At 42.6% G+C, this 23803-nt stretch overlaps 1 protein-coding gene across 2 annotated transcripts in view; it reads right to left on the bottom strand.

Moving 5' to 3' along the window:
• The window catches only part of CYFIP2 (cytoplasmic FMR1 interacting protein 2), a 127529-nt gene extending 106780 nt beyond the window's left edge, over positions 1 to 20749 (bottom strand). For both annotated transcript variants that reach the window (XM_010855284.1, XM_010855283.1), the window contains exons 1-3: positions 20649 to 20749; positions 6700 to 6839; positions 4831 to 4920 (exon numbers count right to left, since the gene is read on the bottom strand). In XM_010855284.1, the coding sequence (XP_010853586.1) occupies positions 4831 to 4920; positions 6700 to 6816 (207 nt within the window). In that variant the 5' untranslated portion in view covers positions 6817 to 6839; positions 20649 to 20749. The remainder of the gene's footprint in view (positions 1 to 4830; positions 4921 to 6699; positions 6840 to 20648) is intronic.
• Positions 20750 to 23803: the final 3054 nt, after the last annotated feature.

Raw genomic sequence — 23803 nt, 5'->3', positions numbered from 1 at the left:
GGCCACTATTATGCGATCCATTTAGATGAACTGTTCAGAATAACCAAATCTACAGAAACAGAAACCAGATTAGTGGTTGTGGGAGAGCGGAATTGGGAAGGACTGCTACAGGTTTGGGGTTTCTCTTTGTGGTGATAGAAGTTAGACAGGGGCAATGTCTAACATTCACATTGTGAATCTACCATAAGAATAGTGAACTATACACTTTAAATGGTGAATCTTATGTTATATGAAGGACATCTCAAAAAATATACTAAAAAAATTGTATTACTAGGCCGTCTCTTTTGTAAATGTTCATACTGATACAAAAATGAGCCTTTTCTCATTTAATTTTTATCCCACACATCATATCTATTTCATAATATCTTCCTAGCACAAGATCAGATTCAATTTGGAGCTTATTCCTTTTTATAGTTTTGTTTTCAACGGCAAATGTCACTGACGAGTCACGCTTTCAATTCTTAATTTAGAGAACTCTTTAAATCAGTAACATGTTGTCCTTGAGACCAGAGAGAACCAAGATCAAGTCTGTGGGTCTTCTGCTGCCTTTGCTTCAGAACATGTGTCAGAAAAGGGAAGTGACAGTAACGTGTAGGGAACATATGTCTAATTATTAGCATCAAGCTGCCCACTGACAGGTGTTAGTATCCCACTCATTCACCCACTGAACATTTCACTGAGCACTCACGTATTCCCCTTCAGTGCTCCATACTAGGAACAGGCCAGTGAAAAAGAATGCTGTGGACTCTGCCCTGCGGACAGCTCAGCTGACCATCAGTAAGGTTTGTTGTATAATCATGCCTGGAATATAGAGGTCAGGATGGTGTGGTGGATAGAGCCTCAGGGAATTTGAGTTCTGTTCTTGGCTCTGCTTGGACCCACCTTTTACCTGGAAAATGTCATGGTTTCATCATTTGGAGGCAGAGAATTGGCCTAAATCCGCAGTCCCCAACCTTTTTGGCACCAGAAACTGGTTTCAGGGAAGACAACTTTTCCATGGACCAAGGTGGGGGATGAAGGTGGTTTCAGGAGGATTCAAGTGCATTACATTTATTGTACACTTTATTTCTATTCTTTCTTTCTTTATATTATTATTACATCAGTTCCACCTCAGATCTCCAGGCATTAGAACCCAGAAGTTGGAGCTCTCTGGCCTAAGTCACTAGTTCTCAACCTGGCTACCCATTAGTCACCTGGGTAACTCTGAAAACTCCTGATGCCCAGGATGGACTCCAATGGAATGAAATCTTTATCTCTGGGGGAGGGGTCTAGGCATGAGTGTTTTTTTTTTTTTTAATGCTTTCTAAGTGATTTCAATGTGCAGCCAGGTTTACAGCTGCAGGACTAAGGATCTCTCAGGTTCTTTATATTTGTAAGATCCTGTAGGTCCATAATTTAACCCAATGTGAATTCAGTTCAAGTTTCAGATTCTGGCAGACTGTACCTCTCAGCACTTAACTTTGGACACTAGGCCCCCATCCTACTCCCAGCAAAGAACCCTTGACTGTTCCTTGTAGCTGGTCAATTACATGGTTTACACACTTTCTCCTCCTCTTCTTCTTGAGAGATTCACCTTGCTCCAGTGTGGGCAGGAGTAATACAAGAAGATGAACATCGAATGAAGCCTCTTGCTGCTGATAAGCTACTCTAGACAAAGTCTGAGCAGGGTACAAGGATGAAACTGTTGAGGAAGTGAGGTTTGGGTATTATCCATGAACATCAGCAGTGCACCCTATTTTGGACTTTGCCTAAAACCTTATCAACACTATCCCTGCATCAGTAGAATAGTGGCCCCCAGAAAGATGTCTGCAACCTAAACTGTAGGACCTATGGAAACAATACCTTACATGGCAAAAGGATGAATGAAGCTAGGAACCTTGAGATGGGGAGGTTATCCTGGGTTATTGGGTGGACCCAGTGTGATGGCAAGGGTCCTAAGGGAGGTGAGAGTCAGGGCAGGAGATGTGAGGATGGAAGCAGAGACTGAAGTGGTGTGACTGCTGGCTGGAAGGGGGCTGAGCCAAAGAGCAGGCTGCCTCTACAACCTGGAAAAACAAGGCCACAGATTCTCCTCTAGTGCCTTCAGAAGTGAACGCAGCCCTGCCAACACCTGGATTTTAACCCTTTAAGATCCCACGTCAAACTTCGACCAAAAGAACTGTAAGCAAGTGAATCTGTTTTATTTTAGGTCACCAAATCTGTGATAATCAGTTACAGCAGCAACAGAAAAGGAATACAATCCCTCTCCAGATGGGCCCCTCCTCTGACTGCGCTACTGGTGCCCCTGACCTGGTTTTTTCAGGAAACCTCAGTCAGCATCGTTCCAGCTTCCCTCAGCCCCAGCCCCCAGCAGACTGTGAAGCCAGGCAGAGTCGCCCTCCAGTGCCTCCTACATCCCTGACCCCTTAGCCGCTCCTCAGGCCACTGCCCTCATTCGGCCCTTGACACCTCCAGGGTAGATAACCTTATCTCAACTGATCTATTTGCCTCTCTCATGCCTCCTTACCACTTGTTCTGCACAAAACTAACAAGCGAAATTTATTTCTCAAGTGTAGTTGTTCACATTTTCCTCATTAATGGAAACTGTCTATTGCTACTGATTTTTTTTTAATTAAATGAATGAAAGCCCTCTGTTACGGGCTGACTTGTGTCACCCCCCCACCCCCAAATTCATATGTTGAAGTCCTAGACCTGGGACCTCAGAATGTGAGTATATTTGGAGATAGGGCCTTTAGAGAGATGATTAAGTTAACATGAGGCCATTATCCAACCTGACTGAATTTGGACACACAGAGAGACACCTTACATGTGTCTACACAGACAAAAGACAACGTGAGGACACAGCCAGAAGGCAAAGACAGGCCTCAGAAGAAACCAACCCTGCTGACATCTTGATACTGGATTTCTTGTCTCCAGAAACAGGAGAAGATAAATTTGTTATCTAAGTCACCCAGTCTGTGGTATTTTGTTATGGCAGCTCTAGCAAACTAAGACACTCTCTATGCACCCAATCCGTTATGAATATCACCAAGAATTTTCCCTACATGTACTTCACAGTTCCAACACAGGCAATCTCCGAAAACTTTTGCCTCTGAGCCTCCCCTGATGCTGCTTCCACCAGCTGGTATGCCCTCCCCATCTCCTCTCTGACAGATAAAATTCTAATTGGGTGGGTCAGCGGAGGTCAGAGCTGGGAATCCTAAGTCCAGGATTCTAGGTTCAACCTTGTGATTTACTAGTTGTGTGATGATGAGCAACCTGCTTATTAACTTCTCTAGGTCTCAGTTTTCTATTCCCTAAAATGTATATAACGATCTCTTTGCAAATCACAGGCTGTAATAAGGTTCCAACGATATTACATATGGGAAAATTTTACACAGTTTAAAGTACAATACATATATATATATATACACACACACACATATAGTTACAATGTGTGTATGTGTGCAAAGTACACAAAAAGTGAAGTGAAGTGAAGTCGCTCAGTCATGTCCGACTCTTTGCGACCCCATGGACTGTAGCCTACCAGGCTTCTCTGTCCATCGGATTTTCCAGGCAAGGGTACTGGAGTGGGTTGCCATAAAGCTATACTCAAAAGCTACTTCCTGCGACAAGCTTTCTCTGACCCCCTCAAGGCCACTTAAAAACTCTGAACTTTCACCATGTCTTTTATCTTTAACTTTGTACATTTTTGTTTGCAAAGACTTGTCCAGAGCATGTTTTATAGTCAAACAGATTCGGGTTTAGCTCTGTCATTTGTCAATGGCAGGACCCTGAGTAAGTTCCTTCACTTTTCTGGAGTTTCGTTTTCCCCATCCATAAAATGGGTATTGTAATAAAACATTCCTCCCAGGGTTGAGGTGATGATTAATTGACAACGCATTTGAAATACCTGCACAGAAAATGTTCAAAGAATGCTGTTTGTCTACTTCCCGCTTGATTCATTGAGAACTAAGACCCCATCTGTCCTTGCATACACGCCGCGCCCCCTGCCCCCCAGCCCTTCAGCATTTAGCAGGATCTGATCAAGTACCAGGGACACAATATTTATTGAATGAATGGGCAGGGTGTGGTGAGACAAGGGTTTAGGCTATCGATGATATAGTGAGGAAGGTCCGCTGAGCTGTAGGCAGAGCCTGTGAATGAGAAATTGTGAAATTTTTTTGTTCTTTGTTCTTTTTAAAGAAACTAAACCTTTTATTTTATGTCTTAGGTCAGGATGTGCGCAGCATGTGAGATCTTAGTTCCCCAACCAGCAACTGCACTTCTGCCCCCTGTACTGGGAGCACAGAGGCTTAACCACTGGACTGCCAGGGAAGTCCCTGAATTCTTTAAATGTCAATGATGCATGAGGGTGAAATCATGAAAGCCAAAGGGAGAAGGTACCCACACAGGTGAGTCAGACACAGTCCCATCAAACCACTGGCCCCTGTCTGTGAATGATTTAGGCCACCAGCTTCCTCCAGTCAAGAATGTGTTACTGCAAAACTTTGAGAAACTTTGTGCTTTGGTCAAGAGCCAAAATTCCACACAGCCAGTAATCTATAAAGTACAAAACAAGGCAAGATATAATCAACTGTTAACCCCAAAGCTAGAGAGAAGCTCAGGAAAGCGAACAGTGTGAATAGAGTTGGGCCCCAAAGGTGAGCAGGATTTACAAGGCTGGAGGATATGGACCAGTGTACCCCCAGGCATGGAGAGTGGATGGGTGGGGTGGGAAAAAGGGCTTGAGGAGGTGGATCCTTCTGAGGCAGTGGGTTCTTGGAATAGCTGAGCCCCTGCCTCCTCAAGGAGGGGCTATGTCTGTGTCTGAGGGCCACGGAGACTCACCATGCTGGAGTGCACTGTAGCCTGCTCGATGTACCTCGCGATGCCTGTGACAAAGGCATTCCTGTCCTCGAAGTTTGTGTCAAAGTTAGCCTGCAGGGATTAAAGGACAGGAACACTTAGTGGCTGGAAAACAGGTTCAAGATGGCTGGGTGTCCAGGAAATAAACTGCTGCCAGCCAATGCCCACGTTCTCTGGGGAAATCTATCTCTACACTGCCCTCTCATCTTCCACTGAGAAATCCCACCCTGCATTCCACTGGGCAGAAGCTGGCCACAGACAGGGCCTGCATCTGCTTCCCATGGGTAATCAGGTTCACCCAGAGAGCCTCACAAGTGAAAACTTAAACTATACAAGCCTAAATAGCTGTTAAAAGTGGAGATGTGTATGTTTTTTTTTTTTTAAAGAGAAGCAGACTCACAGATATAGAAGAAAAACTAGTGGTTTTTTTCTAGAAGGGGAAGAGCAAAATGGTGGGGTGGGAGGCACACACTTAGTGGGTGTAGGATAGGCTCAAGGTTGTATTGTATAACACTGGGAATATAGCCAATATTTTGCAATAGCTGTAAATGAAAAGTAACCTTTAAAAATTGCATTAAAAATGTAAAGATGTTTTTAAAGGTGAAGATACTAAAGAAAAGGAAAGGTATACACTGTTTTCATCTCGTTGTTGCAAAAATATTTGCCAGAGGGTGCAGATACCTCTGTACAAGAATAATAACTGCAGTAATTTTTTTGTAATAAAAAAACTGGAAACCATCCAAATGTCCATTAACAGCAAAAGGCTAAATAAATAATAGCATATCCATACAATGGGCTTATAGGTACTATGTGCTGGTTAAAAATAGTATGGTAGCACTGTAGTACTGTCAGGAAAAATACCCATGATAAATTTTACGTTAAAAAAGTCAAATCATAGAGGCTTTTACCATCTTTTTTTGGTAAAAAAAAAAAAAGTTATATATCTAAATGGTAAAAAGATGAGTGGATGTATATATGCATGTATATATAGACAGTTTCAGGGAAATTTTTATTTGTTATATTTTGCTGTATGGCTTATAATAAAAAGATATCTACATAATTAAAAATTTACTGTGGGTTAGACAATGTGAATAAACCAACTTGATGAGTTGAACCTTCAGGCATGTGCTTAATAAATCAAGCCATTGAATGAAATTAGAAATATACTATGCATTTATTCTTAGTCTCATTTAGCAGTCCCAGAACTTTCAAAAGGTCAAATACAGCAAGAAAGCTAAAAATTTACAATTAACTTACTCTTCCTTAACATGGTGTACTTGCCCAGCACACTCAGACAAGGGGCTATTTGCAAGGCTGACTCCGGCTGCACCAATACCCTTCCCACCATGCCCGGGGGATCACAGTTTTGAGCAACCTGATCACAGTTTGTCACGAGCTTGCCTCTTTTGGGCAAAAGCAAACAACTGTGACCAGCTTCCCCGAGCCATTATGGGCTGTGGGGAGTTGAAGATCTCTTCTCACATACACGAAGAAAAAGTAATTACCCAGGCGGGCTCTAGGGGTTTTTTAATGGTGATATTTAATTCATGAGGTCAGAGCTGCCAAAACCTTGGTTGGTGCCACAGCAAGAATAGCCAGGAAGGTATTTGGGGTCAGAACAGACCAACAAGCCTTTCCCTGGGAAGAGAAATGGCGCTGGTATATGTTTACTAGCTAATCTATTTCTTACACTCAGCTCCACCACTGCACCGGGGACTCCATCAGTTCATGACCTTTCACCTTCTAGATTCAGGCAGCCCCCTTCCCTCTGCCCGCAGGGCAAACCCTCTCAGGGGGTCCCCAGAATTCCTGAGCCCCTCATCCTGGTCCCGGTGCTCTGGGAGGACTTACCTGGTACATTATGGAGGAAGGCGGGGGCTCGATGCATGGCTGCTGGTCAGGGAGGGGCAGCTCTTCCAGCAGGTCCACGTTAGACAGGGCATCTTCCAGGGTGACGTGGGTGGTCATGGCTGCAGTTTCCGTTGTCCACGCTGAGGGGATGCAAGAGAAGGAAACGGAGAGTTTCAGGGGCCTCCAAACATTTCTCCCAGGCCACCCCTGTCCAGGCTTCTTCCAGACCATCCAGGGAGGTAAGTAACATGCGTTGAGACCACTTCCACTTGCTACTCAATCTGTGTGGGATATCTAAGGATATCCTTACAGTTTGTGTGTGTGTGTGTGTGTTAGTTGCTCTTTGTGACCCCATGGACTGAAGCTCATCAAGCTCCACTTCCACGGAATTCTCCAGGCAACAGTACTGGAATGGGTGGCCATTCCCTTCTCCAGGGGATCTTCCTGACCCAGGGACCGAACCCAGGTCTCCCACACTGCAGACAGATTCTTTACTGTCTGAGCCACCAGGGAAGCCCTCTTTACATTTACAAAGTACTTTTTTATGTCTATTGCCTCGACTGAACCTCACACCACAATCCTCTCATGGCAGGCTGTATTACATCCACATAATCGATGGAAGACCAAGGCTCAGGGAAGTTACATGATGCTTATGCGACCACAGAGACCAGAAGCAAAGGACCTCAAGTCATGCCTGATGCTGAGACTTGAGTCAAAGTCAACCTCCAGTTTTTGCTATTCGAGGAGATATTTATCAGTTCTACTCTTCAATTCTTGCATAACACAAATATCCATTATCAAGAGTGCCAAAGATTATTGAAACCAGAGTTTGAAGTTAAACTGGGAATCAGAGAATTCAGACTCCAGAGAATTTAACCTGATTTGCAAAAACATTAGAGCCATTGTCTTCCTTGGCCTAGAAGTATGGTATTCTTTGTGAGCTACACCAAGCAAATAAGCCCGAGATGGACATTTTTGTGTCTCAAACCCTGGCAGAGTACAGTGGCTTTGAGGAGAACTTTGCCAGACACTGAAGTTGAAGAGGTTCTAAACAGCACTTACCTATCTGGAGCTAACTGCTATTTTAAGAACTCAGCACTCAGCAAACAGAAAACTCATTTTTTAAAGCATATGCAAAACATTAATAAAACATGATCATGATTTAGGGCATACAACAAGTTCTTACAAGTTCCCCCAAATATGACCTTGTAGAAGTCATATTCACTGACTATGTGCCATAAAACTAGAAATCGATAACACAACTTATAGCAAAGAAAAAAACCCAAGCCTGTGAAAATTTGTAAAAATGTATCTCTCAGGTTATTCATAGCTAAAGAGGAATTCAAATAGAAATTATAAAATATTTAGAACCGAAAGACAGAGAGCATGAATAAATGTCTCGATGCATTTCACAGAAACTAAGAAAGCAGAATTGCATGAACTGAATTTTCTGCTCAAAAACCTAAAAATGGATAAAAATCAACTCGAAGAAATGAGAATGCAGGGATTACTAACTACAAAAGCAGAACTATATGAAGCAAAAAACAAAGAAAACAAAAGCAACAGTAGACTAGGTGAACAAAAATTGAAAAACTGAGTTTTATAAAAAGATGATGAAGAAGCCGCTGCTGCTAATCCTTTGTGAGCTAAGTCACTTCAGTCCTGACTCTTTGTGACCCCCATGGATTGTAGCCCGCCAGGCTCCTCTGTCCATGGGATTCTCCAGGCAAGAGTGCTGGAGTGGGTTGTCATTTCCAATCCCTTAGTACATCTGAATAAAGAAATTCTGGGAAGGCAGACTGTGCTCCTGAGAGTGCCCCCCCTCCCTCAATCCCCAAGCCCAGAGAAGCCTGAGACCCACATCAGGGCTGGAGTCTCAGTGTCAGAGGATCCGCCTTGCTCATTAGGAAATGAGAGACCAGGGCGGGACAGGACCAGCGACAGCACAGCTGGGCCAGGCTGTGACCGGCTGACACAGCTGCACAGTGCACCCACGCAGGCTGCCCCAGCGTCTTCCTAAGGCCTGGTCGGGAGGGCAGGTGGGGTTGAGCTGCTGAGTACCGCTTCACGCCTCACTGAGCTCTCAACTCACCTCCCTGTCACGCGCTCCGGCAACAGCGAAGGCCCCACCCAATGAGGGCGCAGGGAGCTCAGAAGTGACTTCCCCTCTGCCCTCAGCAGGTGCCTGGCCTCACGGGGGCGGGAGGTCTCAGGCCCTCTCCACACCTATGCTTCTTCCTCCACTCTCTCTCTGCCCTGAATTCTAACTGCGGTCTTCAGTTCTACAGCCAAACCAACCATCTGCCAGTCCACAGAAAAGACTGTCTTCTTTCTTACATTAATGTGAGGTTCATTTTGTAGAATTTTTCAGGGCGTAATGATCTATATGACTTCTTATCTATATGATCTTCCCAGGTAGCACTAGTGGTAAAGAACCCGCCTGCCCAATGTAGGAGATTTAAGAGACGTGGGTTTCATCTCTGGGTTGAGAAGATTCCCCTGGAGGAGGACATGGCAACCCACTCCAGTATTCTTGCCTGGAGAATCCCTTGCAGGCTGCAGTCCATAGGGTCGCAAAGAGTCAGACACGACTGAGGCGGCTTAGCATGCAATGATCTATAAGCTTCAAAGCCCCAATAATTCTCTTCATTAATTCAAATAATAATAAAGCTAACATTTTAAGCCCTTCTCTGTGTCACTCTGCCAAGCACTTGACTATTTTAATCTTTTATCAACCCTATAAAGGGTTAATGCAAGTATAATACTATGATTATTCCCATTTTACAGATGAGCAAACAGAAGCTCAGAATTTAGATAATATTAAAAGGTCAAGTGCTGGCAAGTGGTGGAGCTGGGCTTGGAACCTAGGTTTGTCTTACATAAGAAAAGCCTAGATGGGTGGGATGGGGGGTTGTGAGAGGGAGGTTGAAGAGGGAGAAGATACATGTAAATATATGTCTGATTCGCTTCATTGTACAGCAGAAACTAACACAACATTTGTAAAGCAACCATATCTCAATTAAAAAAAAAAGAGAGAGGCCTCAGTTCAGTTCAGTTCAGTTGCTCAGTTGTGTCCCACTCTCTGTGACCCCAAAGAAAGGCCTAGAAGCAGCTATTTATCTATGACTGCCAAGGCTGTGTCAAAGAACCAACTTGAGGCAGCTTCCACTGGCCAAAGAGGGGGCAATCTGAGGACCAATTTGCACAACTCAACGGACTTGAAACAATACAAATAGATGTGTATCCATAAGATTGTAAAGACACTTAATAAAAACTTGGTTTTGTGCCTCTGTTACTGTTGGACGATGCCTGTGAATGAACTTTCATGTTGAAAATCAATGAATAAAAGGAAAGAGTTTGCAAACACTGAGCCATTCTTTCCTGTACCAACTGCATCACTGGATCACTAAATTGTAGAAGAGATGGCTGCTTCTCTATTTATAAAGGTATTTCTTTTTTCCCCATAAAGATTCACAGAATTAAAATATCCCTAGTTTTCAACACCTAATGAACAAATGGACATAGGCTCTGATCATCAACCACTGCTTACGTCACTACATGAGGGACAAGCAGGCGTTCTGTGCCTCCTGATGGAGAAACACACTATCACCTCAGGGAGAGTGCTGAATCCAAAACACTTGAATCTAAGCAAGCTTTGGATATCATCAGAAAAGAAATACAGAGGACAGAACACGTTAAAACACCACAGCGATGCAATTAGTAAAAGACAATCTATGAGAAAGTCTGCTGGACACATAACTCAGTACCTTTAACAAATAAAAGTGCAAGGGGAAAAAAAGATGGAGGTGGAAGTTACAGATGATAAAAGACTTAGACTATCACATGTGTTTACCTTATTTGGTTCTTATTTCAAACAAACCTTCATAAAGATGAAACTGTAACATAAATGCAAAAATGGGAAAATTTCTCTCGTAGTCACTGACTTGATTATTTGACAATATTAAGGAAATAGTGCTATTAATTTTTTGATATGACAGTAATATTGAAGCTATGTTTTAAAAGAGTCCTTGTCTTTAACAAGTACCTACTAAAATATGGATAAAAGGATACAGGGGTTTGCTTCCAAATAATACTAGATGGGGAATGAGTGAAATAGATAAAACAAACAGAGCTATGAGTTAACTGTCAATGCTGTGTGATGCTAACAGAAAGGGATTTATGATAATTTTTCTATTCAATTTTAAATACATTAGAAAATTTCCATAAAAACTCCCAGCTCAGTGTATACACTCCCAGTTTTGATCTATCTTCCCTCACTGCATCTTCCCTGACTCCTACTTGCCATGATCTCTGCCTTCTTCTTCCTATAAACTGGGTTTCTTCTAGGCTTTGAGATTCCAGAATACTCATTTACAAGAATAACCCTTAAGATTTTCCCCTTTAACACAGTAAAATGCCCATCCATCCCTTGAAAGAGAATCAATAAGTGAACGGCCTACAGAGCCAGTAAATTAGGAATCTTTATTTCCGTCATAAATTCAGCTTCTCTAATGCATTTCTCTGTTTGTTTGTAGATCATTCACTGCCTAAGGGAGAAGGAAATCAGATATTTCTAACCCAAGTGCTGGAGGTCACTGCCAACTCTACATCAATCAGAAAGAAAAAACATTGTGGAAATTTTAACTGAGGTATACATATAAGTACTTCTTTTCCAGCCCAAGTGTCCTACCTTTTACACAATCTTCCAAAGGAGAAGAATTCTTAATATTCAGTCCATGACCACGTGGCCATTTTGTCACTTTGGAAAAGAAATTAATAAAACTTTGAAAAATTAACACTGTTCTGGGAGCAACATTTACCAGACACAGCTGCAAGCTGCAATGTGGGGCATTCATGGCAGATTGAAATTCAGTGTCTTCATAATAAACTTAAACTCAGCAGCCTGGTTTCACTGAGAAGTAATAACATTGGACTCCCAGGCAATCTGGTTCTGAGAAGGGTTTACAGCCCCCCACCCCCATGTTGCCAAGATGACTGATAGATTCTGAGCAAAAAGGGGCACACCCCACAGATGCAGGATGGGTACTAGGAGAGCCTGGTTTTGGGACTGCAGGTTGATGCATTCTAAACAAAAGATCTGCATTGTCATTTTCTGTCTGACTTTCTAGAAGGAAAAGGAAAAAAGTCATAATTTTTAATGACCTGGAAAACTAGGCTAAGTATGGTGGGTAAGCTCAAGCTCTGGATTCAAAATCTGTCATCTGTCACTTCCTAGCTGCATAACCATTAAGTATGTTACATAACCTCTCCGAACCTCCCTTTCCTTATCTGAAAAAAGGTGATGATTAATAATAGTCCTGGTCCTCAGTGACTTATTGTGAGCATTATATAACATCACAGCACGTGGAATGCTCAGCCCAACAGCAGGCACACAGCAAGCACTGGAGAAATGTTAGCTAGTTGAATGGCTTCTTTTTAAGAGAGCGAATGGATGAATTAAGCACTGCAAAAACACTCCTACAAAAAAAAAAAAAAGGCATTATAATTATCACTAATTCTCAACTCCTTAGGTCTTCCATGTTGACTTCCTCAGGCACAACTCCTCTGCAGGTTCCAGGGGACAGGTGTTATTTCTGCTGTTTTTCTAGGGAGGACACAATGTCGCTGAGAAGTAAAAACATTCATTCATGGTCACATGGTCACTAGTGGCCGAGTCAGGGCAGAAACAGCATATCTTGGCCCCCTGTTCTATGCCCTTTCTTCTAGACCACTCCTACTTTTGAATTTTTTTTGAAAGGTACTAAGCACTTTATTATTATTTTTTTTAATCTGACTGCCTTTTCCTTCTTCAAGAAGAACAAGACTCTGCCAAACTAGAAAGATTAGGTAACTGTCACTTTTGGGTTTCATGACAGGCCAAGAAATATTTTCTCTATGTGTAAATCTCCCCAGCTAGAAAGCAACTAAAATAAACAAATTAAAAAAAAGTTAAAAAAATAAATCCATATGTATATTTTTTATGCAAATAAAAAATACATAAATAAACATATAAAAATAAATAAAAGGCAGGCTGAGGCTGAGTAGCAATTGATTGATCAAGGAAAAAAAATCAAAAGAAGTAATTCAGAAGGTGACCTGCTTTTCCATCATGTGTATGTGCTAGTATGTCTGGAGATTGTGAGGGACGCACATTTGCTGTGACAGGACGTGGCTGCACAGGTCACAGGGTTCTCCCAGCAGCTGACACCCTCTCACACATTAAAGGCAGCTTCTTTTCAGGTGTGGGTACCATGCAGGGACACGTAACTTGGGCACATCTTACAGGACTTCCATTGGGTGTGCCCACATGGACCAGGGGGCTGATTCTGAGAGGACTGGAAATGAAGAGTTTTACAGGAACACTCCACTTATTGGTCAGATCTTGTGGCTCCAAACCCCACAGATGTCACTCGGTGCTACCTTTAGAGCATGACTTGAACCAATCCACAACACGCAGCCACAGGTAAGGAGCCAGCCACACAGTGGAGGGTAGAGAGGAGAGACGGAGCTATACAGGGGGGACAGAGGAACCACACAGGCACAGGGGTCCGGGCCATGGAGTGTAAGGGGAAAAACTCCACACATTTCAGCAGCCTGCAAGAGTACCACCAATATCACGGTACCCGAGAGTACTCAACAAATACCTTACACACTGCCAGAATGAGCCTAGAGCTAGAAGAGACCTAAGGAAATGGGTACCTCCTTAAGAAGAATTTCTGACTCCCCGGCCATGCTACCTGAATCTACTTTCTCTCGTGGTCCTTACAGACTCCAGTGTGTTCCTTCTATATTTTTTTAAAATTAAAAAAGATATTATTAAAAATTTATTTATTTATTTGCCTGTACTGGGTCTTAGTTATGTCATGTGGGATTGTCAATCTTCGCTGCGGCATGCAGGTTCTTTAGTTGTGGCATGTGGGATCTAGTTCCCTGACCAGGGATCGAACATGGGCACCCTGTATTGGGAGCACACAGTCTTAGCCACTGGACCACCAGGGAAGTCCCAGTGTGCTCCTTATTTAAAGTTCTATTTCACAACTTACCATGTGTTCTCTCCTGCTCTAAATGATCCTGTTCTCCTTGAGGACAGGATCTGTGTCTCACACCCACGAACTAGCACAATGCCATGCACACAAATGCAGCTAGAAATCAAGATTTTTTTCAATGAATGGATGTCCCAAAACATCAACAGAGGCATTACGATGTCCAAGATACCAGGTTTTTAAAAGCCGGGCAGGTGACAAGGAATATAAGTAGTAAGAAAGTCCTTTATATTTCAAAAAGAACGTCATTGAAATTATTCACATATTTAATACCTGAGCAAGTAAAGTGATAACTTGCAATATTCTGTGAACAGTTATCTATGAACTGAAATCTCCTTCCTCTATAACCGCAGGTTCTGATTTTACTTATCCTTCAAGATCTCTCGCCTCTATGACGTGATTGCTTTTTCCCTGGAACTCCCAAAGCTTATCAGCACAAAGTTGGGGAGGATATGAAATCGGAAGGAACCCTCATACATAGCTGGTAGGAATATAAAATAGTGCAGCCATCTTGGAATACATTTTGGCAGTTCCTGGAATTTTAAAATACAGAGTGACCGTATGACCCAGTGGTAAGTATATTAGCAGTACCTACCTCTCTTCCCACACTTTCTGCCTCAGAAGGTTTCCGAGTACTAGTACTTCCTCTTCCCACGCCAGGGCAAATGTTGCTCATTGACTACAGCTCTATTTCTCAATGAGTTCACAGGAAGCCTCCATATACTTTTCATGAAAGACAAACCTCCAAGTGACAACTAGCACTCAATCTGAGTTTGTCTGTGAAGTAAAACACGTGTGCCCTCCACCCCAGAGCAGAATGACGCTTGCATGTTCAAGCTCCCTGAGGCCACAGACCATTTCTCACATATCACTGAAAATCTCAGAGACCTTAGCAGGATGGCAAGGGGATAGGAGGCACAGAGGACATACTGGATGAAAGAAGGCATGAACACGCCTGAATTCCCCAACAACACAAGAGGAATGTGGTGGCTTAGCCTGTCTTTATTTCTAGCTTTCCCGTCCCTTCTCCTTCACTATTAATAACATAATTTACATCAACATGGAATATGCAATCATATCCTACTTGCTTAGTAGTTTTTTTCTAAATAGGCTTTTTGTTTCAATTTTATAATTATATTTTAGAAGGAAACTTTATATCACGATCACTAATAGAGAACTACTATCACCTGCCATAAACAGAGGGAGGGGACATATGTATACCTATGGCTGATTCATGTGGATGTGTTGCAGAAAACAATACAGTATTGTAAAGTAATTATCCTCCAATTAAAAATAAATAAATTTTAAAACAAACAAAATTAAAATAGAAAATAAAGAACACTGAAAACAAACACAGGTCTGAGTATCACATGAAAATCATCTCACACCCACCATTGATACACCCATTTGAATGCAGAGTTCCAACATAGCTAGGAGAGATAAGAAAGCCTTCCTCAGTGATCAATGCAAAGAAATAGAGGAAAACAACAGAATGGGAAAGACTAGAGATCTCTTCAAGAAAATTTGAGATACCAAGGGGATATTTCATGCAAAGATGGGCACAATAAAGGACAGAAATGGTATGGACCTAACAGAGCAGAAGATATTAGGAAGAGGTGGCAAGAATACACAGAAGAACTATATAAAAAAGATCTTCACGACCCAGATAATCATAATGGTGTGATCACTCACTTAGAGCCAGACATCCTGGAATGCAAAGTCAAATGGGCCTTAGGAAGCATCACTATGAACAAAGCTAGTGGAGGCGATGGAATTCCAGTTGAGCTATTTTAAATCCTGAAAGATGATGCTGTGAAAGTGCTGCACTCCATATGCCAGCAAATTTGGAAAACTCAGCAGTGGCCATAGGACTGGAAGAGTTTTCATTCCAATCCCAAAAAAAGGCAATGCCAAAGAATGCTCAAACTACCGCACAATTGCACTCATATGGATGGAGGAGCCTGGTGCGCTGCAGCTCATGGGGTCGCTAAGAGTCAGACACGACTGAGCGACTTCACTTTCACTTTTCACGCACTGGAGAAGGAAACGGCAACCCACTCCAGTGTTCTTGCCTGGAGAATCCCAGGGATGGGGGAGCCTGGTGGGCTGCCATCTATGGGGTCGCACAGAGTCGGACACGACTGAAGCGACTTAGCAGCAGCAGCAGCACACACTAGTACAGAGAAAGCAATGGCACCCCACTCCAGTACTCTTGCCTGGAAAATCCCATGGACAGAGGAGCCTGGAAGGCTGCAGTCCATGGGGTCGCTGAGGGTCCGACACAACTGAGTGACTTCACTTTCACCTTTCACTTTCATGCACTGGAGAAGGAAATGGCAACTGACTCCAGTGTTCTTGCCTGGATAATTCCAGGGATGGGGGACCCTGGTGGGCTGCCATCTATGGGGTCACACAGAGTTGGACACGACTGAAGTGACTTAGGAGCAGCAGCAGCAGCAGCACACGCTAGTAAAGTAATGCTCAAAATTCTCCAAGTCAGGCTTCAGCAGTATGTGAACTGTGAACTTCAGATGTTCAAGCTGGATTTAGAAAAGGCAGAGGAACCAGAGATCAAATTGCCAACATCCGCTGGATCATCGAAAAAGCAAGAGAGTTCCAGAAAAAACATCTATTTCTGCTTTATTGACTACGCCAAAGCCTTTGACTGTGTGGATCATAACAAACTCTGGAAAACTCTTAACGAGATGGGAATACCAGACCATCTGACCTGCATCCTGAAAAGTCTGTATGCAGGTCAAGAAGCAACAGTTAGACCGGACATGGAACAACAGACTGGTTCCAAATTGGGAAAGGAGTACATCAAGGCTGTATATTGTCACCCTGCTTATTTAACTTATATGCAGAGTACATCATGAGAAACGCTGGGCTGGAAGAAGCACAAGCTGGAATCAAGATTGCCGGGAGAAATATCAATCACCTCAGATATGCAGATAACACCACCCTTATGGCAGAAAGTGGAGAACTAAAGAGCCTCTTGATCAAAGTGAAAGAGGACAGTGAAAAAATTGGCTTAAAATTCAACATTAGCAAAACTAAGGTAATGGTATCTGGTCCCATCACTTTATGGCAAATAGATGGGGAAACAATGGATACAGTGACAGACTTTATTTTCCTGGGCTCCAAAATTATTGCAAATGGTGACTGCAGCCATGACATTAAAAGACGTTTCTTGGAAGAAAAGTTATGACCAACCTAGACAGCATATTTAAAAGCAGAGACATTCCTGACAAAGGTCCATGTATTGAAAGCTATGGTTTTTCCAGTAGTCATGTATGGATGTGAGACCGGGACTACAAAGAAAGCTGAGTGCCAAAGAATTGATGCTTTTAAACTGTGGTGTTGGAGAAGAGTCTTGAGAGTCCCTTGGACAGCAAGGAGATCCAACCACTCCATCCTAAAGGAAATCAGTCCTGAATATTCATTGGAAGGACTGATGCTGAACCTGAAACTTCAATACTTTGGCCACCTGATGTGAAGAACCTACTCATTGGAAAAGACCCTGATGCTGGGAAAGATTGAAGGCGGGAGGAGAAGCGGATGACAGAGGATGAGGTGGTTGGATGGCATCACTGACTTGATGGACATGAGTTTGAGTTTGAGTTGGTGATGGACAGGGAGGCCTGGCATGCTTTAGTCCATTGGGTCACAAAGAGTCGGACAAGACTGAGTGACGAACTGAACTGAACCCCCGTTGATATGATCACTAGAGGTGGTTTAGTGTGGTGGTGAACCAGAGTCGTGACTCTATCACTCCCTGACTGTGTGGCCTTAGGAAAATGGCATAATCGTTCTGAGCCTCACTTGCCTCATTTTTGATATGAGGAATAATATGAGTAGTTCCTATTTCATATACTTTGAAAACTAAATAAGTTAATCCATGCGAACAGCTCGGTAGGTAGGAAGTGTACTATAAAAGTTAGTCCCCCAACAAAACCAAATCTAGCAACATATAAAAAGGATTATACACTAAAACCAAATGAAATTTACTGCAGAATCTAAGATTGGTTTGCCATTAACATCCAAAAATCAATGAATGTGATAAGCCATCCCCACGGAATAAAGGATAAATCCCACAGGATCATGTCAACACAGGCAGAAAAAGCATTTCACAAAATTCACACTGCTTCATGATAAAAACACTCAACCAACTACAAACAGAAGAGAAATTCTTCAGCCATATAAAGGGCAGCTACAGAAACACCCACAGCCAACATCAGACTTAATGGTGAAAGACTAAATGCTTTCTCCCTAGGATGAGAAAGAAGGCAAAGAGATTTGCTTTCTCCATTTCTATTCAACATTGTGCTGGAGGTTCTAGCCTGGATATTAGAACCATTAAGACAGACAATGAAATAAGTGATATCCACATTAGAAAGGAAGACATAAAACTATCTCTATGACATGGTTGTGTATGCAGAAAATCCTTTAAAAGCCCACTAGAAAATTACTAGAATGAATAAACATGTCCAGCAAGATTTCAGGATATGAGATTAACGTATGGAAATCAATTGTATCTCTACACATTAGCAATGCTCAATGTAAAAATGAAATTAGGAAAACAGCTCTATTTACAATAGTATCAAAAGTAATAAGACATTTAGGAATAAATTTAGTAAAAAGAATTGTAAAATCTATACTCTGAAAACTATAAAACACTGTAGGAAAACAAAAGAAAGGTCACATAAATGAGGGGCTTCCCATGTGGCACAGTGTAAAGAATCTGCCTGCCAGTGCAGAAGATGCAAGAGACATGGGTTCAATCCCTGGTTTGGGAGGATCCCTGGAGCAGGAAAATGGCAGCCCACTCCAGTATTCTTGCCTGGAGAATGCCATGGACAGAGGGGCCTGGAGGGCTACAGTCCAGGGGTCACGAAGAGTCAGACACGACTGAGCACAGGGCACACGCACGCATGCATGAGGTGCATTTTCATAGGCTGGAAGACTTACTGTTAAAGTGGCAATACTTCCCAAACTGATACAGATCTAACACGATCTCTACCGAAATCCCAGCTGGCTGCTGTGCAGAAATTGACAAGTTGTTCCTAAAATTCACATGGAAATTCAAGGGACTGTTTAGAATAGCCAAAACAATCTCAAAAGAGAACAGAATTGGAGGATATACACTTCTTGATTTAAAAACTTACTACAAAGCTACAGTAATCAAACAGTGGGGAATAAGGACAGACATATAGATCAATGGAAAGAACTGAGAATCCAAAGATAAAGTATCACATTTATATTCAATTGATTTTTGACAAGGGTTCCAAGGTAATGCAATGGGGAAAATATTCTCTTTTCACCAAATGGTTCTGGGATGGCTGGACACCACATTCAAAAGAATGAAGTTTAACCTCTATCTCACACCATATAACAGATTAATTCAAAATGGATCAAAGACATGAACGTGACAGCTAAAACTCTTACAGAAAAAAAGAAGTAAACCTTTGGAACCATGAAATATGTAATGACACCAAAAGCATAAGCAATGAAATAGAAAGTAGGCAAAACTATGCATCATCAAAATTAAATTAAAACTTGTACTTCAGAGGACATTATCACATTATCAAGAAAGTAAAAACACAATCCACAGAATGGGAGAAAATTGGAAATCATATATCTTCTAGGCATGTAGAATATATAAAGAACTCTTAAAATTCAATAAATAAAAAGACAATCCAGTTTTTAAATGGGCAAAAGATCTGAACAGACTTTTCTCCAAAGAAGATATACAAATGGGCAATAATCACATAAAAAGATAATTATTATTCTTAGTCCTCAGGGATATGCAAATCAAAATCATAATGAGATATCACTTCATATCCATTAGAATAGCTATAATAAAAAAGACTGGTAAGTACAAGTGTTGGTGAAGGTGTGAGATTGGAGCCCCCAATCATTGCTGGTAGGAATGTAAAAGAGTGCAGCCCCTTTGGAAAACTGTGAGGCAGTTCCTCACAGTTTAAAATGCAGAGTTACCATAAGACCCAGCAGCTGCACTTCTAGGTATATTCCTAAAAGAAATGGAAATATATACTCACAAAAAAACTTGTACATGAATGTTCATAGTAGCATTATTCATAATAGCTTAAAAGTAGAAACAACTCAAATGTCCATCAAATGATGAATGAATAAATAGAATATAGAACATTCATACTATGGAATATTATTCAGCCACAAAAAGTAATGAATTATGGATACATGCTACATCATAGATGAACTTTGAAAATATTATACTGAAAGAAGCGCAATATGCTTTTTAAAGGAAATATCCAGAATAGGTAAATCCACAGAGAAATAAGGTAGATTAGTAATTGCCTAGATTTGGGGTAGATATTGGGGAAAATAGGTGGCATTGCTAAAAGGGTATGATGTTTCTTTCTGGGGTGATGAAAATGTTATAAAAATTCATCCTGACGAAGGTTGCACAACTTTGTGAATTTACTAAAACCACTGAACTGTATGCTCTAAATGAGTGAATTATACAGTATGTGAACCATAACTCAATAAAGCTGTTACCAAAAAATGTTAGAATTTGTATGACCACTTTTGGAGACCTTAGGGTATATATAATACAAGCAGGAGCGGGACAAAGAGAGCGGGAGTGGGAGCTTGGGGAGTCTGGGGAGTATGCTGACCTTACATGCATGAATGAAAATGAACATGAGAGAAAAGGACAGCAAGAGACACAGCCACACCGACCCAGAGGGAGCCCCTGGACTGTGGGGTGAGCAGAATACCATGAGGCAGGGCCCAAACTGGGCCCTCCTCTGCCTGTTTCTGTGGCCAGGGCCTGGGACTGTCCTGCCAAGGAGTGACTCCTCAGACACAAAAATCTGTGGGTGGGGTGACAGGCTTTGAGATTTAGAATGAGGACAAGTCTCCTACCTGAGCTCTCTCTTTCTACTATGAGGACACTGAGGTCAAGAGATGAGAGGACTTGGGCAGGGTCCCTTGTGTAGTTAGGGGTTGAGCTGGGCCAACATTGCAACTTCCTGGGAGACTGAGGGGAACCTGATGTGACAGTGCTATAAATGAAAAAGAGGAATATTAGGAGGGAGGGAAGGAAGGAAGGAAGGAAAGGAGGGAGAGAACCAGGGAGGAAGAATTCTAATTCTGCAATAAAAGAAAACTCTATGTAAGAAAGGAAATACAATCAAAGGATATACCGTGGCTCTCTAGGGGTCATCATTTACAAGTCTTCATAATGCAGATGCTTTAAACATAATTTAGGTTAAAACAGAGCTCTTACTATATTGTAAGATGCGGGCAGGAGAGGGAGGAGGATGGTGTCAGAAAGTGAACTCTTCATCCATCACAGCAGGAAGTGAAGAGACAGTGCGTAGCACAGATAAATCGAGAAACGGCAGCAGAAGCATATCATTTAGAGATCTGGAGGCAAGTACTGGAAGAAACGGTGAGTTAAAGGCAGCAGCCCTCTACAGGAGATGGGCACTGGATGCTTGTTTTTCACTGAGTCTTTCAATACTATTTGATTCTTTCAAGCATGTCTATGTATGGCTTTGATCAAAATTTAAAAATTTATTTAAAAGACAACAACCCAAGGCTTCCTTGCTGGCAATCAGACAGCTGGCGCAGTCCACAGTGCTGTCTCAGGCAGCCTCTGCTAAGCAAGTCCCTCCCTGTGGACTTCGGGGCTCAGAAGCCCCATCCCCTGCAGCTTCTCTCACACAGGGGACCTGAGCTCAGAGCAGAGAAGTCCAGGTCAGCCCCGACTTGGGTCTCTGGAGAAGGCCTACCCGCTTCTCTGTTTACAGCAAAGGAAAACATGCTGGTGAGGCTACAGGGCTTATCACTGTATTTGCCGTTTCACTCAGCTTCTTCCTGTGTTGCCAGGGGTGAGGAGGCCTTTCTGTTGACAACCTACCCAGGCAGATCTCACCCTCTTGGGAGGGGCAGTCTTGCCACCAAAGGCAGCTTGCTGATTTGCTCCTGCTGGGACAGGACACCATGGCGGGGGCAGGCGGGGCACCAGTGTGACTTGTATCGGAGGAGAGGGGAGCTGCCTCTCAGAAGCACCTGCTAAAACTCAGAAAGGGAAGCCACCACATCTGCTGTGGAAACAAAGAGCGAGACTTTTGTTCAGTCACTGGCTTGGAGCACGGAAACCTGTTTCGTGGATGTGAAGTTGCAACTTGAATGTGGCTCAGCCTGAAGACTGACATCGGCCCCTGAACCTTTGCCTCACTCTAAAAGGGCAATTTCCCCGCCCGTAAAATATGGAGGTTGGTCTTGTAGTGGTTCTCAACCACGATGGCAAAACCTCTGTTGTGAAGGTTATTGCGGCAACTTGTCCTAATAACAGTTTAAGAAATGAGGCTGGCAAACAAGCTGCTTTTTATGATATGTAAGGGAGGGGTCAAAGTCCTCTCACGGAATCATTGCTTAAATGTTCATCTTTTTTCTTGAGTGGAAGAAAATAGTGCTAGAGCTGGGAGGGGGACTGGCTGCTGGGTGTGACGTGCTGTATGTTGACACTGTTCATCAAATGCACTGAGGAAAAAATGAAAGCAAATCCCAAAACAACTAGATAGGAATCACTGAACCAGAACCTCTCTCAGGGTCATTCCAACTCAAAAGCAAATGACCGTGACTATAAACAGGACACTCCATCCAAAGGGAGTCCTTCAAGACCACGCTTCCCAACAGGGCCTATCCTCTGTGGTCTGAGTATGCAGGCTGCCATAAACCGGCCCATGGACATTCTTGCCTCATGCCTTTGTCAAGCTCTCTCTACTCCCTAGTGAACTGTCTTCTCTCCTTCTCATATCCTACCCTTGATCAGTGTCAAGACCCAATTCAAGACAGGCTCTTCCATGAAGGTCTGACCAACTGAACCATCACAAGCTTCACTTCTTGGATTCCCAAAGCACTCACAGTCTGGAGTCCATAATTTCCTATTGCATTATAAACTGCTTTATATTTTACTAATTCTTTGAATCACCAAAAATGACAAGACAAGGATTAACTGTCATCTTTTGCGGGGGCTGACCCATAGCAACTAGCACAGAGCTGGGCACATCCTAGGTATTACTTGCTTAACTAACACTTCATGAACAATTTGCTGAATGCAAGAGCCAATGGTCAACAATCAAAGTCTTCTTTAAAAAAAAACAAAAACGAAATTTAAATCATCATGGGCCCCTAAGGCACCATATCTAAGTCAGTCTTATTGTAATAAGAATGTAAGGGGATATATTTAGAAGTTTCTTCTGTCATTGTTTCCACCTCAAAAAAATAAAAAGCAGAACTTCATTCCCCTATGAACGTATAGCATTCTTGGAGGTTGATGGCTGACCCTGAGTTTTGGATTCTTATCTCATCGTTCATATCTTGCCTGAATTGGTCTTAAAGCACCACAACTGAAAAACACAAACAGAATATCATTCTCAGGTATCCCTTCACTTAACACTGAGCTACTGAGTGTCTTCTATGAGGGTCAGCCCTGCAGAGTCTCTTTGATCTCAACTGGGCCTTTGGTACAGTTAGACAATGCTCTCATTCATTCCCATCTGATTTCTTATTCCACCCACAAAGGCAGCTGTTCCAAACCTCAGGACACCTCCCGCACTCTCCTTACCAGTCCACCACCTTTACTTTCTGCAGAGGACCTCATCTCCTGCATTATTTAGAAGACAGAGACCACACACCATGGACACACTAAATATCTCCCTATTCCATAAAGAGATAAATGCCCGATAACCATTGCTCTACAATGGCCTAAGGATGATGCAAACACGAAATCAAAAGACCTATTGATGATGTCATCATTGAGTCTTTCTTGGGCAGCTCTCCAGGTCATGTTTACTCTCTCCTCTCCTTATACTGTTGCTGAGTTGCTGCAAGTCTATCAAAATGCCACTTAGCCAGAATGATCCCTGCAAGAAATTCTGCCTGAACCCAAGCTCTGCCTTTTCAAAACACTTTCTTTCAAGAATTGGCGCCCACATTGTTTTCACCTCTGCTGCCAGGGTGCAAGAAGTATGACCTGATTGGTGGTCCTCTGAGGCACATCGCACACA

The sequence above is a fragment of the Bison bison genome, unplaced genomic scaffold (assembly GCF_000754665.1).
Source record: "Bison bison bison isolate TAMUID 2011002044 unplaced genomic scaffold, Bison_UMD1.0 scf7180017864363, whole genome shotgun sequence".
NCBI lineage: Eukaryota > Metazoa > Chordata > Mammalia > Artiodactyla > Bovidae > Bison > Bison bison.
Note: the sequence above shows the minus strand (reverse complement) of the source record. Positions and strands in the feature narration are given on the sequence as shown.